At 43.2% G+C, this 17,667-nt stretch overlaps 1 protein-coding gene across 2 annotated transcripts in view; it reads left to right on the plus strand.

Annotated features, from left to right (window-relative positions):
* ARHGEF9 (Cdc42 guanine nucleotide exchange factor 9) overlaps positions 1-17,667 on the plus strand; it is a 96,684-nt gene that overhangs the window by 14,585 nt on the left and 64,432 nt on the right. For both annotated transcript variants that reach the window (XM_015810775.2, XM_029283107.1), the window contains exon 2: positions 5,813-6,007. In XM_015810775.2, coding sequence (XP_015666261.2) covers positions 5,813-6,007 — 195 coding nt within the window. The remainder of the gene's footprint in view (positions 1-5,812; positions 6,008-17,667) is intronic.

Consider the following 17,667-nt stretch of genomic DNA (forward strand, 5'->3'; position numbering starts at 1 on the left):
AGAGGGAAGGAGGTGAGGGAAGGAGAGAGAGGGAGGGAGGGGGAGAGAGAGAGAGAGAGAAAGGGAGGGAGAGAAGGAGAGAGAGAGAGGGAGGGAGGGGAGAGAGAGAGGGAGGGAAGGAGGGAGGGAGGGAAGGACAGGGAGAGGAAGAGAGGGAGGGAGGGAAGGACAGATGGAGAGAGGGAAGGAGGGAGAGACGGAGGAAGAGAGGGAAGGGGAGAGGGAGAGAGGGAGGGAGGCAGGGAGGGAGAGAGGGAGAGAGAGAGGGAACACTTAAACAAATGAGGGAGTTGTTTCTAAACACTAAGATACTTGTACGAACATAGTGTGAGCTAATAGACAAAAGGTAATATAATTTACAAACCTAGTACGGGCAGCCTTCAACTTCTAACCATTCATTTAGTGACCGTTCGTAGTTACAATGGTGCTGAAAAAAGGGACTTATGACCATTTCCCCCACTTACGATTGTTGCAGCCTCCCCAGGGTCACCTGATCAAAATTCAGGCGCTCGGCAACTGGCTCATATTCATGTCCCGGGATCACGTGATCGCCTTTTGCGACCTTCTGATAAAATCAGTGGGGAAGCCAGATTACACTTAACAACTGCACTACTAACTTAACAACGGCAGTGATTCACTTAACAACTGTGGCAAGAAAGGTCATAAAATGGGGCAAAACTCACTGAACAACTGTTTCACTTTAGCAATGGAAATTTGGGGGTGAATTGTGGTTGTAAAGTCGAAGACTATCTGTATCTACAATACCCACGTGCACACAAACACACACACACACACACACACACACACACACACATACACACACACACACACACACAGAGCTCTTGCCTTCAGTTGTGTATTGTATTTTGACTTCTCTCCTTATCTCCATGGCTGATAAGAGAAGGGCTGTGAGTTTTGTGGATGTTATGGTTGCCACACAAAATCTTGAACTCACCCACTGCCCAGAATCTGAAACTCCTTAAACATGATGCATTCTGTTCTCTTGGTCTCTCCTGCTCACAAGCCTTTCCAGGATTGACTTCCTGGTGTCAGAGGGTGGCTGATGTAATAATAATAATAAAGTTGGACGGGATCTTGGAGGTCATCTAGTCCAACCCCCTGCTCAGGGAGCAAACCCTATACCATTTCGGACAAATGACTGTCCAGTTTCTTCTTAAAAACTTCCAGTGTTGGAGCATTCAGAGCTTCTGGAGGCAGGTTGTTCCACTGGTTAATTGTTCTAACTGTAGGAAGTTTCTCCTTAATTCTAGGTTGCTTCTCTCCTTGATCAGTTTCCATCCATTGCTTCTTGTCCTGCCTTCTGGCACCTTGGAGAATAGCTTGACTCCCTCTTCTTTGGGGCAGCCCCTGAGATATTGGAAGACTGCTATCATGTCCCCCCTCATCCTTCTCTTCGTTAAACTAGACAGACCCAATTCCAGCAACCGTTCCTTATATGTTTTAGCCTCCAGTCCCCTAATCATCTTTGTTGCTGTGATGGACTACAGTGAAGGGACAGTTTACCAGGAAGGCAGGAGCGAATCCCAGAAATGGGTGGTGGTGGTGTAAGACAAGAGGCAGCACAGTCCCGAGTTGGCTCATGATGCAAGACCAAAAGATACATAAAATCACATTAAAAGCCCAGTCAATTATCACTGGTCCTTTCTCCATCAGTGAGACAGACAGCCACTAGAGCCAATCAGTGCTTGGGAGCTGTGCCCTGTGCTGGCCGGCCTCGGTGGTGAGTTTTGGAATAGAAATTGTTCAGACCTTCTTTCTAGGGCTGTGCTGAGTTTCAGATTCGAAGGGGATTCAGAGCACGTGCAAGTGCGCACTCACAGCACCCATCAAAAACCCCTTAAAGCGGTTGTGTTGCTTTCTGGGCTCACACAAGTGCCTTTTGTAGTTTCCGCATGATCCTTGGGAAAGGTGCATAATTTAAGGTATTCTCAACACGTAGCAGGCGTACGCCTTGTTCATGCAAGTTATATTTGTCTGCTTAAATCTTTTTTTTCTCCCGCATTAGGAGGGATGACTTCCCAGTTGATTAGATTTCAGCCCTGCAAAATAATTCTGCGGAATTAGTTTAACCTGTACATAACTGGATTTATTTGTGGCTTAATCGAACCTCCTGGGATTACTTGGCTGGTTCTATTTGCTGCGGGAGTTCCCATTCCACCTTAACTCTTTGTTGGGCCCACTGGGCCAGAGAAGACACCGTGTGAAGAACCGTTGTATGATCTAGCACAGTGATGGCGAACCTTTTAGAGACCGAGTGCCCAAAACCCTCCCCCCCATCCCCGTCACCACTACGCCCTGCCCACTGGGCCACCCGCCACCTGCACGGCCCGCCACAGATCACCCAGGCAGCCCAGCAGCGCCATGGTGGCCACGCCCTCCGCCCATGCCCTGCAGCATCACCTGCGCGTGACGGGGCGCAAGGGCAGAGTCTTGTCCCCGCTGCCTGGCTACCATGTCCTTGGCTATGCTGCTTCACGTGGGCCGCGCCCAGGGGCGACTCTCCTCCGGGGAGGCTGCTGGTGAGGAGGGGGCTGTGGGAGGAGGCTGGGGAGACGATGCGTGTGCCCACAGAGAGGGCTCCGAGTGCCGCCTCGCACCCATGCCATAGGTTCGCCACCACTGATCTAGCACTTTGGTTTTCCTTCCTGTAGAGGAGCCGTATCGGAGGGCCGACCCTTCTGTCACATTTTTGCGTTGCATTTGAATTGTTTAGTTACGCCAGAAGTTCAGTCAAATTATGCCTTCCGAGATGAATTAGCTTGTCACATCTCTTCATTAGTTATGCTGCATGGTAATATTTCCCAACCTCAGCAACTTGAAGATATGCGGACTTCAATGCCCAGAATTCCCCAGCCAGCATACTAGCTGAGAAATTCTGCAAGGTGAAGTGCACAGGTTTTAAAGTTGCCAAATTTGGAGACTCCTGGTCTAGTAGATCAACGTGCCCTTCTGAGGATTGGGTCAAGTTGCTTAGAGTGAGATATCAAACTTGGAATAAGAGCTACAGATCTTGCTGTATTATGAATTGGTTGGTTTGGAACACTGTTTCCCAACCTTAGCCGTTGTAGGACGTATGGACTTCAACCCCCAGGATTCCCCAATCAGCATTCTGGAAGTTGAAATCCACATATCTTGAATAGCTAAAGTTGGGAAACACTGGTCTAGATCTATGTTTTCTCGGCCAGCTAATTTCCAGATGTCTGTTCTTCAATAAATGGTTGTTAAGTTGCACACTAGTGGTACCCATGCTGATCTGAGGATTTGGAAATTGAGGTGTACACATCTGGAAGAAGCCCAGGCTGAGAAACACTGGTTTAGAGGATTCTCTGAATACAATCATGGAGGTTTCTAGACCACAGTTTACAGTTTGACATGATGCACGATCTCTGCTAAGGCATTTCAGTGGCTCAACAGTCAAGAGGCTGGGCTTGTTGGCTGGAAAGCCGGCAGCCCAGGTTTGAGTCCTGAGCGCCACATGACAGGGTGAGCTCATGTCTTCGCCTCAGCTCCTGCCAACCTAGGAGTTCAAAAGCAGGCAAATGCAAGTAGATAAATAGATACCACTTTGGTGGGAAGGTAACAGCGCTCTGTGAAGTCACGCTGGCCACGTGACTGTGGAAATGTCTTTGGGCAGCGCTGGCTCAATGGCCTTGAAATGGAGATGATAGTTGGCAATAGCTTAGCAGAGTAAAATCCGCCGGGACTCCTTTTTTATGATCTTTGTTGATTCAATAAAGTACCCTCCTATCAATTCTGATGTGCTAAGTTTAGAATGTGCGTTCTGCCTCATCTCTGTCCCATTTCTATGTTCATATTTTATTTATTCTACTGAATTGCTGGATTTTTCAGGGTTACAAAAAGCTAGAAGGAGCAATGGAAATATTTTGGCAAAGCAACACATTTTTTTTTGTTTATTTTGGGAAGGTCAGGCTGGGAAAGGAGGACTAAAACCTCCTTAAAGCCATTTCCCAAACACCTTGAAATTATCACTTTCTATATTTCTTTTTTTAGCTTGTACCGAATAGGGTTTAAGCATATTGTAAAAAAATAAAATAAAAAAATATCAATATAGCAAAGGTAAATATATGTATTACATGAATGCACCGATAGTTTCTGATTTCATCCTTTTCCATGCATATCCAAATTGATGTTTGGTCTTAAAAAGGGCCATCTTGTCGTTATTCCACTTCAGTTTGCAAATCATTTTTCTCGTGTTCACTGCCCCTTTAAATCGATCGTGAGAAAAATTGGTGGGTTGTCTCTGCGATCTCCCAATTCTTGACCTTTAAAGCTCTTCTGGTGCAGTAATAAAAAGAATGTTGTTGAGCAAAACATAATCAGCAGTTGGAAAAAGCAGAGAACACGAAAAAGGAGAGGGATGGAGATTTTTGCAAATTGAACGTACCACTGCCATCATTCCTAAGGAACAGGTTAGAAACAATGCATCAGCAGCTACATATTTAACCATAGGCTAAGCTGTGGAAATGGAACACCTGTCCATATCCCTTTCAATGCAGAGTGTAATTTATGTTTCTTGTGACTTGAAGGCTGAACACAAATGAAGGAAAATAACATTTCCTGCATTATTGTCACCTGTTTGCTGTTTGAAGAACAGTCGTACTATGCTGTGTATTTAGAGCTGAATGCAGGAGAGTGTTTTTTAATGTTTTCTTAGTCCCTCCTGGTGTTTCAACTTAAAATTGTTGGATATTTTCAGAATAATCCTTCTGATTCTTTTTTTTAAAGAATCGTGGAGGAAGGAAAACAGGAGTTGACAAGACCGAGGTAAAAGAAATCAAGTCTTGGGATTAAACAGGTCTAAAAGAACTGGAGTTCAATCCAATTCATATTACAGGTGGTCCTCAACTTACAACAGTTCATGTAGCGACCATTCAAAGTTACAACGACACTGGAAAAATAACCTATGATCATTTTTCACACTTTCCACCGCTGCAGCATCCCCCAGGGTCACGTGATTTACATTCGGATGCTTGACAACCGACTCACATTTATGACGGTTGTAGTGTCCCGGGGTCATGTGATCCCCTTTTGCGATGAAAAGAAAAGTCAGTGGGGAAGGCAGATTCATTTAACAACCGTGTTACTCATTTAACAACTGCAGTGATCCGCTTAACAAAGGTGGCAAGAAAAGTCGTAAAATGGGGCAAAACTCAACACATTTCTCAGTTAGCAACATAAATTCTGGGTTCAGTTGTGGTTTCCTTCTTATTGCATTCTTACTGGACCATATGAATTACTTCACTAAAACCACAATCTTTCCCAATTGTTCTGTGGGTTGACTCGCCAATGGAAATCACACAGGCTAGCCCCACGGAGTAGAGAATGTATCAAGTCTGATTATCCACTATCAACAAAAATCCTGGATTTCTTTAGTTTTGCAATCAAATTGAGCTAAAGAATTGCCTTCAATTCTGCAAACTTGCGAGGCATCAAATTCATCCTTGAATAATGAGGATGTAAAAGAAAAATGTTGGCATGGCTGAACACTAATCAGGTGCAATCACCAGACACATACATGCAGAGTTCAAACTAGCTACTTTATTGTTCTGTGCCTGTTTCACAGGAATCTCCCCAACTGGGTAACTTTTGATTGGGAAAGACTAAATAAGGTTCAAAGGCATTGGGGGTGGGTGGGAAAGGGTATCAAACCTTGTGTTTACATAGCGAGTCCAGGCTAATTCCCCTCTTAAGCCCTTCTCTCATCTCAGCTGGCTGCTCTCAGCATCACTAGAAAACCAATGTAATGGGCTGGTATTGCCTTTGGTTACAGCTCTGGGTCAACCAAGAAGATGGAGTTGAAGAAGGCACAAGTGAAGTACAGAATGGACACTTGGATCCAAATGCCACTGACTGCCTCTGTCTTGGGAGAACCCTCCAGAACCGAGACCAGATGAGAGCCAATGTCATTAATGAAATCATGAGTACGGAGCGCCACTATATCAAACATCTGAAGGACATCTGTGAGGTAAGCTAGCCTCTTCTTGAATATGTTGTTTAAGAGTCACGTTTCGGGTGGAAATGGATTAGAGGATCAGCTGGATGAATTTCATCTGTCTGTCTAACCTTGAAGTTCTTTGGGCCAATATAAGTCATTCTTTCACAGTCCCTTTTTCCAATTTAATTCTGAAAATCAAATTAGGCGACTGTTTGTGTACTGTAGACATTGGCACATAGGGACATCTAGTGTTCTGGTGAACTTTTGTTGGAGTGATAACAGAATTAAATTTGGAGGTAACCTAATCGTAGCCCTGCCCCCTTATTCACCTGATTATGTTTGTCATCACTGTACACTTCTGCACTTTTTAATCTTCAGCTTGGGAAAAAGGAAGTGATAAAAGAATCTCCACAACCATGTCAGAAAATCCAACTACTTTAAAAGGTTAAAAATTTCACTCTATAGCTTGATTTTTAAAAGAACAGAATAATAGAGTTGGAAGGGACCTTGAAGGTCTTCTAGTTCAACCCCCTGCTCAAGCAGGAGATCCTATACAATTCTGGACACATGGCTGCCTAATCTCTTCTTAAAAACCTTCCATGATGGAGCACCCACAACCTCTGAAGGCAGTCTGTTCCGCTGGTTAATTGTCCTCACTGTCAGAAAATTTCTCCTTATTTCTAGGTTGAATCTCTCCTTGATCAGCTTCCATCCGTTATTCCTTGCCTGGCCTTCAGGTGCTTTGGAGAATAGGTTGTCCCCCCCTCCTCTCTGTGACAGCCCCTCAAATATTGGAACCCTACTATCATGTCACCCCTGGTCCTTCTCAACGTTAGGCATACCCAGTTCCTGAAACCGTTCATCCTATATTCAATAATTCACACAGTAGGGCACACTAGCTTAAAATGGGATCACATACTTTATGGTTGAGTGCATTTTGGGGAGCGCAGCTATTGAGTGAGTATATTGTATGAACCACACCGTCTCATAAAACCATCAAATGGTTGGTATGTGCATTGTTGCATGCTGTGTGAACACAGGAATTCGGTTTTGTTAACCCAGATATAAACTTCAGCATACCTATGAACCCAGCCTTTGAGTATTAAAATTATTTTCCTCAGAATAGCTCCAAAGGTGTTTCAAGCATTCACTTTTGAGAGTAGAAGGGTGTTTACGTTTCAGCAACTATGCAGTAGCCAACATTTAAGGCTTATACCCACCATGAGCAGCCATTGATGGTCTGATGCAGAAGTGGTGGCATCAAAAGTTCTTGCGGTGACATCAGAGCTTCTAAGGAGTTAATTTATATGACAGCTGGATTGCTGTCCAAGCGCAGGAAGTAAATTGTTGTTATTTACTGTAAATCAATTAAGTCTTTTGAAAGAACTGTGTGTGGAGGATAATATGAGTGTCTGTGTTTGTGTGTCTGTGTGTTTGTGCGTGCAAATATCCAGCCGTGACATTTTTAAAAACAAAAATATCGATCCCATTCTGTGCCTAGGGGTTCAAGGATGAAAACACAAACAGCGTTTGTTTCAGTAGAACTATAATGGGAAAAAAATTAATTTCATGCTATTTGAGGAAGTCTTTTTTCACTTTCAGCCCTAAAAAAACATGACAATTTGGCCCTGCGTGCCTGCTTTTTAAAATTGATGTGGCACTTCACATAAAACCAATCAATTCTGATATAGTTGTATGGATTTATGGTGGGTATTTATCATTGCCACCTGTCAAGCTGGAGCGCATTTGGTTTGGTAAATAAGCATTTCCAAATAAACAATATGTAAAGAAATATGGAGATAATCTTGATGAAGGAACACACGAGCCCTTAAGGGAGGAAAAACAATTTAGTGTGACAAAGAAACTCAAAAGTCCTACTTTGATTCTGTTTGGTATAAGAGGGAGGGAGAGAAAAACTCTAGCAGGCTTTCCAAATTTGGTCACTATACAACAGGGGTGTCAAACTCAATTTCATTGAGGGCCGCATCAGCATTGCGGTTGCCCTCTGGGGGCCGGGTGGGTATGGCCAGGGTGGGTGCGGCCTACTGGGTGGGCGTGGATGGAGTGGGTGTGGCCTACTGGGTGCCTGTGGGGGCCTGGGCAGGAGTGGGACAGATCTGAGGGTCTCTGGCAGAAGAGGGTGGGACTGGGGCAAGCGCCAAGGCATGGGCCATTTCTTCATTCCTCACAAAGGGTGACACCTCCCCAGCATGCACCCAGGGGGCAGGGCTGACACGGCAGGGGCTGGTTCCTCGCTGTTTCCAGACGGCCTTGTGGAGCTAAGACTGAATGCGTTTCAGCATAGATGGCCACCAATAAATTGTACATTGGCTCCCGGCCGGCCTGGGCCAGGACCAAGGCAGCAGGGGCCGTTCCCTCACTGTTTCCAGGATGGCTTCGCGGGCCACACAAAACCACTTCGCGGGCCGCATCCGGCCCCCAGGCCTTGTGTTTGACATGTCTGCTATACAATATATATATAGATAGCTAAAGAGTGACATTCATGGAATCTCTGTGGAATTTGTTTCCTGACCTAACTTATCTCAGAAGGCCAACCCAATCACAAATAGCTTTTTGACACCATGCATATTTATTGGTTTGCAGTTATTTGTGGAAGTGACTGCATGTATGAGGTGGAGCCATCTTCAGCGCTCTCTCTGTAAAGAGGTGGGAGAATGGCGATGCTGAAGGTTATAATCATGCCCTTTTGGATGAGCAGTAAATAGGCTCTCTTAAGCATTGCTCAGAAAATAGTTCTGTAGGCTTGAGCAGCTCTCTGCAAGGAGTATAAATCCTTCCATTCCCCACCATCCAGTCAGAGCTGAAGAAGCTTCTTGGATGAGAAGCGAAACGTCTTCAAAGAAAAACAAGAAAGTCCAGTTGCCTCTTGGAAAAGCACCTTTGGGAGCTCTCTAGCCTGAAACAAGCAATTTTTTCTGCTCTGCTGCACACCCAGAGGGCAGAATCGAGGGAGATCTGATTGTTTGCTCAAAGTAACTGGCATCCGAGTCAATTCCAAGTCGATTCCACCGTTTTCCATAAGTTGCACCAACAGGTCAGTGGATGCTTCCAATCCTGGCCTACGGGTAGTCCTTAACTTACAACCATTCGTTTAGGGACAGTTTGAAGTTACAAGGACACTAAACAAAGTGACTTATGATCAGTCCTCACGCTTATGATATGACTGCAATTCCCACCTGTCAGGTGATCAAAATTCAGCGCTTGGCAACTGGCTTGTATTTACAACGGTTGCAGCATTTTAGGGCCGTGTGACTGCCCTTTGCAATCTTCCTACCCACCCAGCTTCCAGCATGCAAAGCCAGTGGGGGGAAGTTGGATTCACTTAACGGCAGTGTGATTCACTTAACAACTGCAATGATTTGCTTAACAACCGGGACAAAAAAAGCTGGTAAATTCGGGCGCGACATAAATTTTGGTCCCAGTTGAGGACTACCTGTAGTTCCTGCCCCCCCTTGTTGATTGGGAAACATATTGCATCAATCCAAGATACTATTTTTAGCTCAGGGTTGAAATTAGGGTTCCTCGGTGCTCTCTCAGCCTGGTTGTTTCCTTGCAGACATTTCATGACCCAACTTGGTAACATCATCAGTACTAGTGCTGATGATGTTATTTAGTTTGGGTAATGAAACATCTGCAAGCTCAGAGAGCACCCAGGACCCCATATGACACCCTTTCCATCCATTTAGTCCAGGGGTAGGCCACCTTGGCTCTTTTATGACTGGTGGACTTCAACTCCCAGAATTCCTGAGCCAGCCATGGTGAGGGAAAATGGAGAGGTTTCCAAGCTGAGCCCTGCTGGCTCAGGAATTCTGGGAGTTGAAGTCCATGAGTCATAAAAAAGCCAAGGTTGCCTACCCCTGATTTAGTCATTCCAGGTCCTAAAGGGCAGGCGAATCGCTTAACTTCCATATTTGAGCTTAAAGTTGGTTTATGCTTGTCTGGCCTCAATTTAATTGTTCTCCCGGAATTTCCATGAATAAATGGCAGCGACAGCCTCTAAGGAATTGTGTCCCTGCTTCCCGACTGATGCTGCAATCTGCAGAAGGAAAACAGTGGGTTGTCCCTTTTTTTCTTTTTTAAGTTTTCCACACTCCCCTCCCTTCTGCTCAGCAAACTGCAGCTTTTAGAAAGCCACCCAAATGAAAGGTTGCAACTACTGTGTGCCTCCAGCTAGCTTTAATATTAACAAGCCTGTTTCCAGCCTCTGAGAACTGTTAGCATGTTCTCCCTAACTCAGATGGAGCATTCTTCCAAATTGGCTCTTTTCTGCTAGACAGAAAATAAATAAATAAAGGGCACGGTAAAATAGAACATCCCAGGGGTTTGTGTGTGTGTGTGTGTTAATTGGATTGCTTCTATGAAGAAACAGAGTAAATTTAATTGTGATTACATTGTTTGAATTGGAGAGATCCATCTATGTGCCTTGCAGAAGAAATAGCACATTTTATAAATGTCCTCATTTCTCCTCCTCATAATTTTAATGCTGGTATAAAGAGGGAAAGCTGGAACCGAGGATGCTGCTCTACTGTTTAGCATCTCCCGGGTCAAATTTGCTGGGAGGCTGATGGTTTGTTTTGGGGTGGTTTTTGTTTTTTTTTGCTGGAATTGCTCCAGTTTACGGTGACTCAACTCCCTCTATCAAGGCAGGTAGCTATTGCCTAACATCGTCTGCTTCTCTTTATTACCCCAAATGGAACTGAATGAGCAATCTTCCCCAAAGGTGGAGAAACAAGATCTTTTTCTAGTGTCTTCTTAAACAGAACAGATTGCGACGAACATTCCCATTTGCAAAATGACAGCCCAGCTGCAGCTTCAGGAAAGCTCATTTCGCCCAAATTAAGTGGACAAAACCAGAGCGTTGGGGCGCATTGGCGAAGGCTGGAAAAGTCAACGGAAACCCTTTAGGTGCCAGCCAAATGCATTGACACTTGTCTGGAGTTAAGTGAAATCTAATGGTGTTGTGATAGTCTTATTTCTATTTCTATTGTTCCATTCCACTCCATTTCATTCCATATTCTATTCTATTCTATTCTATTCTATTCTATTCTATTCTATTCTATTCTATTCTATTATTTTCTCCATTCTTTATTCTCTGAATTCTATTCTCTATGTTCTATTCCAGTGATGGCGAACCTTTTAGAGACCCAGTGCCCAAACTGCAACCCAAAACCCACTTATTTATCACTGGGTGCTGGGTGGGTGGGGCCATGGTGGTCATGGCAGACTGGGTGGGTGGGGCAAGGGTGGCAGGGGCCAGTCCCTCACCATCTCTGGGGCATGGCACATGTGCCCACAGAGACGGCTCTGAGTGCCACCTCTGGCATGCGTGCCACTGTTCTATTCTGTTCTGCTCTGCTCTGCTCTGCTCTACTCTACTCTACTCTACTCTACTCTACTCTATCTCCAATAAACCCCCCCCCAGCAATAACAATCAAGCCAATCACATGATGGGCTCCATATCACCTTGGGGTCCCTAGATTCACTGGCCAAACCATGTCTTTAGGGTCTTTTGAAAGAGTGTCAAGATGGTGGCCAATATTATCTCCATAGGGATGATGTTCCCACAGGGAGGTAGCCACCACAAAGAAGACCCTTCTTCTTGGTCCCATTAGATGGACCTCCATAAAAGAGGGGAGCTGTAACATCCTCTACCTCCCTGTTCTGGTGGTTCAGATAGATATAAGTGGAAAAGACGTTGCTTCAAATAATCTGGCCATCATGACAACCAGCACAGGGAGCAAATTGGCAACCAATGCAGCCCCCTCAAGAGAGGTCACACATGTGCATATCTAGACTTGTGCTAAAGCAAGTCTAGATATGCATATTCAGTTGAACCAATTGAAACTTCTGGATTCTTTTCAAGGACAGATCCATATAGAACACATTCCCAGCCCCAATGCTGGGAAGCATAGGGAAGGAAGTTATGATTCATGCCATCCCCTCAGCTGTCCTCAAAGGCCAATCTAGGAAAATTCCTCACCTGGAGAGACAAGACCCATGTGACCCTGGACACATAGAAACAACAAACTAGGTGCTTCCCCGGTGCCTGTACTGCAAAGACATTCCTACTAGCCTCATCTCACCATTACTGCTGGGTGCCCAGGACCATTTTATACCATCCTGTTGTTTTCAGATATCAAACCTGCTAGGGGTTGCCCGATTTTGCCAAATTCTGCAGAGCAGCAATTCATAATTCAGCAGACAATGACTGATGCCATAAACTAGACTTTGTAAGTATCTAATTTGCCATATTAGAATGTTCTGTAATTTGATAGATATACTCTTCCACATACTAAACTTTTATTCTCCCTACACCCAGCTTACCTCCTACTCCTTCTTTTAGTTTCTTACAGAGCTTTATATATACTTTGTTTTAATATGTTCTAGCTTTTCATATTTTTTTCTTTTTCTTTTCTTTTTTTAAGACTCTAATGTGTCTCCTATGCTTTTTAATTGACTGTAGCCACCCTCCTAATGTTACTATATGACTGTAATAAAGACTTAATTTATACGAAAGGAGATGCATTGCCTTATTTTACATCAGTGGCTCTCGACCTTTTCTTCACCGTGGACCCCCTTTAAATACCTTTTGTGGCCACGGACCATGGTGATGGACCCCCCAAGACTTAACTCAAGATTTAAGTTTCTCCCCCTGAGTCATCACTCTGCTGAACACCTAATTCCCACAGCCCTGTCTTAGACCTAAAGATATTTAACTGTGTAGTAGGGCTATATTGCTATTATCCTTCTCATCCTTTCTCATCTTTTCTACTATCTTCTCCTATTGGTATCCTCTGATTTATCACTTTTTGTTTGTATCTTATGATTAATGATTGTAACTATGATGTATGATCTATGACTTTGTTGTTTGGTATGTATACTGAGAGCTTCTACACCGGAGGCAAATTCCTTGTGTGTCCAATTACACTCGGCCAATAAAGAATTCTATTCTTAAATCATAATGTTTTTTTCAAGCCTTCGCGGACCCCCTATGATGGCATCATGGGCCCCCAGTGGTCTGCAGATCACAGGTTGAGAAGTACTATTTTACATCCTTTCCTGTCTGGATAACTAAATAACCAACTCAACCGGAGTTAGTAAAGTCAGTGGACTTCAAATCACAAGGCAGACCACAAAATACAATCCCAGTCCAGGAAGTCAGTAGCACAGCAAAAGAAGAAAAAAAAAGATGCGAGAAGAATTTCAGAACATAAATAGAGTTGGATCAGATGACATTGTCATTTCCAGGAAACTGAGTCTTGACTAGAAACGCTTTATAATTAGAATTCACAATTCCCTATTCAGACCCTGTCTGAATTCAGAGAAATGAATCTATTATGGGTCCATCTGAGTACAGAGATATGATTATTCTGAACATTGTTGCATTCTAAAGGACTGGGTCAAGGTACAAGTTGGCAAAGAGCTCTTGAATCTTATTCTTGCTTCTTTGAGATTTCTGGTTGAATTATCTGGATGGGATGACAATGCTTCAAACTCCGTGTCTAGGCCATCCCTTTAATTTTCCACAATTCTCAGATAGTTGCTTGGCAGCTTTGTAGGAAATTAATGTGATCCATGGATCCAGATGCTTCTCACTGTGGGACAGCAGCCAAGGGTTAGCTTCAGGAATGGAGCTAGCATGGAGCCATCATTCACAGCTTCTCAAAGATGTCCTTTTTCTCCTTGGAAAAAAAGAGCTTATGAGTTCAGGTTTTTCAAAAGGAATACTGTGTAGATGTTTGATCCAGAGATTAGTTTGAAGGAAATTCGATTGCACCTTCTAATTAATCACGTAGTTTGGAAGAAATCAGCTCAGTCATTTGGATTGGCCCTGGATATCCACCTAATCCCCATTTCAAAGTTCCAAATTGAAAAAACATTTCACTTTTTTTTTTAAAAAAATGCTGGAATCAGGATATTTGCATTACACGAATCAAAAGACAATACCAGTAGCAGAAACGAAAAACATCGTTGTTTGCCTGATGCTGCTACTTTTATGCATGAGTTATAAAATTCTCCCCCAGAGGAGCATTACTTCAAACAAAAATTAAATTTGGACATGTTTTCAAGATTATTAATGTTTGTTCTGACATGCAGATGTCATCTTTGGCCACATTTCTCCAAATATTCTCCACAATTTGAAGGAAGGGGCAGTTGACCTCTTCAAAATACAACAGAAGGATCCCAGATCTTCTGGAGAAGTAGAAACACGGAGTGGACAATCTCCCCTGCCTCTTCAACCCATAGATACGATGGAAAATTATTTCTGTTCAGCACTTGTAACAAAACCTTTGGATTGTTTGAGAGATCTCACTTCCATAACAACAATTATATACATCTGCCCTGTTCTGCCATTACCAAATCTCCAAAGATAGGAATGGTTGGCAAATAGTGATAGGTGCTGCATCGCAATTCCCAAATTTGTGTATCTACGGCTCTTAAAATTGGCACTTAACCTCCTGCAAAAATTGCCCCAAACTTAGTCCAGGGGGACTACATGGAAAACTACTTTAGAAGGAAAGCCTATCGCTTAGCAAAACTCTCTCCAGTATGAGAAGTCCATCATTTTCTGCTTCTTAACAAAGCAAGCGATGGATGCTTGACTTTTTCCCAATATGAAAGAAATATTTTAATGAGCTCTTCGTTTAGAATCGTTCCATAGATAGCTTCTGCTACTGTCATATCACCAGGATCAGGAACTGAGTATGATGCTGGAGGTGATTGGTAAATTAAGAGAAGATCCCATGGTGGACATGCCCTAAAGCAAAAACGTTTTGGGTTAAGATACACACATGGTTGGAAAAGATGATTAAAAAACAGATAGAATTTAAACCAGAACTGTTTTTGTTAGGAATATTAGGACCTAATCATGAGAAGGAGAATGAATATTTAATATTGCATGTATTGACAGCAGAGAGAATAGTATTTGCCCAATACTGGGAAAATGAAAACTTACCAACTGAAGAGGTCTTAATTAAGAAAATCTTAGAATGTGCAGAAATGGATAGATTGACTTTAGAGATTAAAGAGAAAGAAGATTCAATTTATTTTAAAACGTGGGATAACTTTTACCAATGGTTAGGAAAACGAACTAGTGAGAAACGAATGTGATATGTTATTTTGAATACATGCTAGTAAGAAGAATGATATGCATTGATTAATTGATACTGCTTATGATTATTGTTTATTATATTTCCTACAGTTATCTATCACTATGTTAACTATTGTTAGCTGAACATATGTACCCGAACAATAGTCTGTTTGCTAAATATTGAAAATGTTATTGGGGGATAACCCCAATGCTGATCCCAACCCTGTCCTAATCCCAATCCCAATCCTGATCCCGACCCCACCTTAAAGGATCCCTATCCTGAGCCTATTTTATCCCTAACCCTATAAAACTTAATAAAATCTTTAAAAAGAGAGAGAGAAGATCCCACTTCCCCCTTGCAAATCCTTCTCCCTTCCTCCCTGTGTTTTAAACTATTACTGTTACTAGGAATATTTATCATTCATGGTTTTATTGGCTTTTAATAGTTACAAGGCTCTCAAGAGTCCCCTCAAAGTGGGGAAACAAATTTAATGTCAGTAAATAAACTTGGTGAGACCTTCAGTGGGAAGTGTGACAATGCCACCTCACTTCAAAAATTCTCAACACCTTTTCTTGTGATGTTCCAGGTTAAATATGTAGCTCAGATACATACAACGTGGTTGACCTAGCCCATCTTCTGGGTTTACACAGTGCATGAACTAAGAAGGAACTACCTGGTTCAGAGTAGGCTTGATTTGATGGCGTATGTCATTTCAGCAAGGTGCTTCATGATACAAGGGTGATGCAATTATCTAAGTTAAACCAAGACAGCAAGGCAATTTCCCTTAATGAACGTTTTACACTGCATTGAAACCTCTTTCAAAGACTGGGTATGTCTAGTCTAACGAAGAGAAGGACTAGGGGTGACATGATAGGATCTTCCAATATCTCAGGGGTTGCCACAAAGAAGAGGGAGTCAAGCTGTTCTCCAAAGCATCTGAAGGCAGGACAGGAAGCAACGGATGGAAACTAACCAAGGAGAGAAGCAACCTGGAACTAAGGAGAAACTTCCTGACAGTTAGAACAATTAATCAATGGAAAGACTTGCCTCCAGAAGCTGTGAATGCTCCAACACTGAAGATTTTCAAGAAGAGATTGGACAGCCGTTTGTCCAAAATGGTATAGGGTCTCCTGCCCAAGCATGGGGTTGGACTAGATGACCTCCAAGGTACCTTCCGACCCCGTTATTCCGTTATTCTCTTTCACCATTTCCAGGGACTGTCTGAAAGTCTCAAACGTGTCATTGTACCCAATTTAGCTTGTCGTGCAAATGCACCACTGCTTTTTAAACTGATCGGTTTAAGCATGTTTTATGAATCCAGCAGCAGATAACCCTTTTAGTCTCTACTGTTTTCCAGGTATATGCATGTCAAGCTTCAGAGAGGATTGAGGGCTCTTTAAAGGAAGGTTTACCAACTAGTAGGTGTAGAGTTGAAGTACCCGGCTATTACAGCTTCTTAAGCATTCAGTGGGTTCCCAGCAGGTGCTGAGAGAGCAGTTTTTCTATTGGGAAAAATCCAGGAATTGACTTTTTTTCAAATAATAGGCAGTACATGCAGTACGCATTCCCCTTCTTTTCAAATGATAAAATATATACGGGCTATTTAGTTACAGCTACTCAGTTATGGTCAAGGACTAGCAAGATAAAAGGGAAAATGGAATAGATGTGATAAAATAGCATACAGTTAAAAATAGTATGTAATAAAATATTAATTAAGCGAAGGTAAAAGGGAAAACAAAATGTTAACAATCTCATCTGTCAAAAATTGGGATGCATTATGCTAAAGGCAATCCCTGCAGATAAAAACCTAGCAGCAATTTTCCTGGTGATGAACTGCAGTCTGAATTGCAAGTAAAAAAACGAGTCATCTCTGCCTCAGAGGAGATTAAGAGATGTAAAAGCATTCCTGTACGTACATTGGCATAAAAAGGGCAACAGCAAAATATATCTCAGAGTCGTGGGTTCATTCTGGCCAGAAGGAGACCATCTCCCAATAAAGAGACCACCACAGTAATCTTGTCTCTGGCACTGTGGAGGGTGAGGTGTTGTAATAAGTTGAAGAAAAGGTTGGCCTGCCTGTTGGGTCAAGAAGGTGGAATCAAAAGTTTGTGGGTTTAAAAGGTTCCACATTGGAGCTCACCACCCAGAACTGACTAGAACACCCAAGCCAGCTGCCATGCAGTGGCAAAGGCTGGTAGAGGGAACTTGGCTTGAGATGAATGTAAACCCAGGGACAGCAGAGAGAGGGGGGGGGGAGAGAGAGAGAGGCTGCAGTCACACAGGTCAGCTGAGATTGTGTATGTGTATGTGTGTGTGTGAATCTTTCCCTTCGCCCACCTTCCTTCCTTCCTTCCTTCCTTCCTCTCTCCTTTTCTTCCTTCCATTTCTTTCCTTCCCTCCCTTTTCCTTCCTTCCTTCCTTCCTTCCTTCCTCCCTCCCTCCCTCCCTCTCTTCCTTCCATTTCCTTCCTTCCTTCCCTCCCTCCCTTTTCCTTCCTTCCTTCCTTCCTTCCTTCCTTCCCTCCCTTTTCCTTCCTTTCCTTCCTCTCTCCCTCCCATGTCTTTTTATCTTTTCATT

This window comes from Protobothrops mucrosquamatus, unplaced genomic scaffold, assembly GCF_001527695.2.
Source record: "Protobothrops mucrosquamatus isolate PMUCROS unplaced genomic scaffold, P.Mucros_1.0 scaffold19, whole genome shotgun sequence".
Lineage (NCBI taxonomy): Eukaryota > Metazoa > Chordata > Lepidosauria > Squamata > Viperidae > Protobothrops > Protobothrops mucrosquamatus.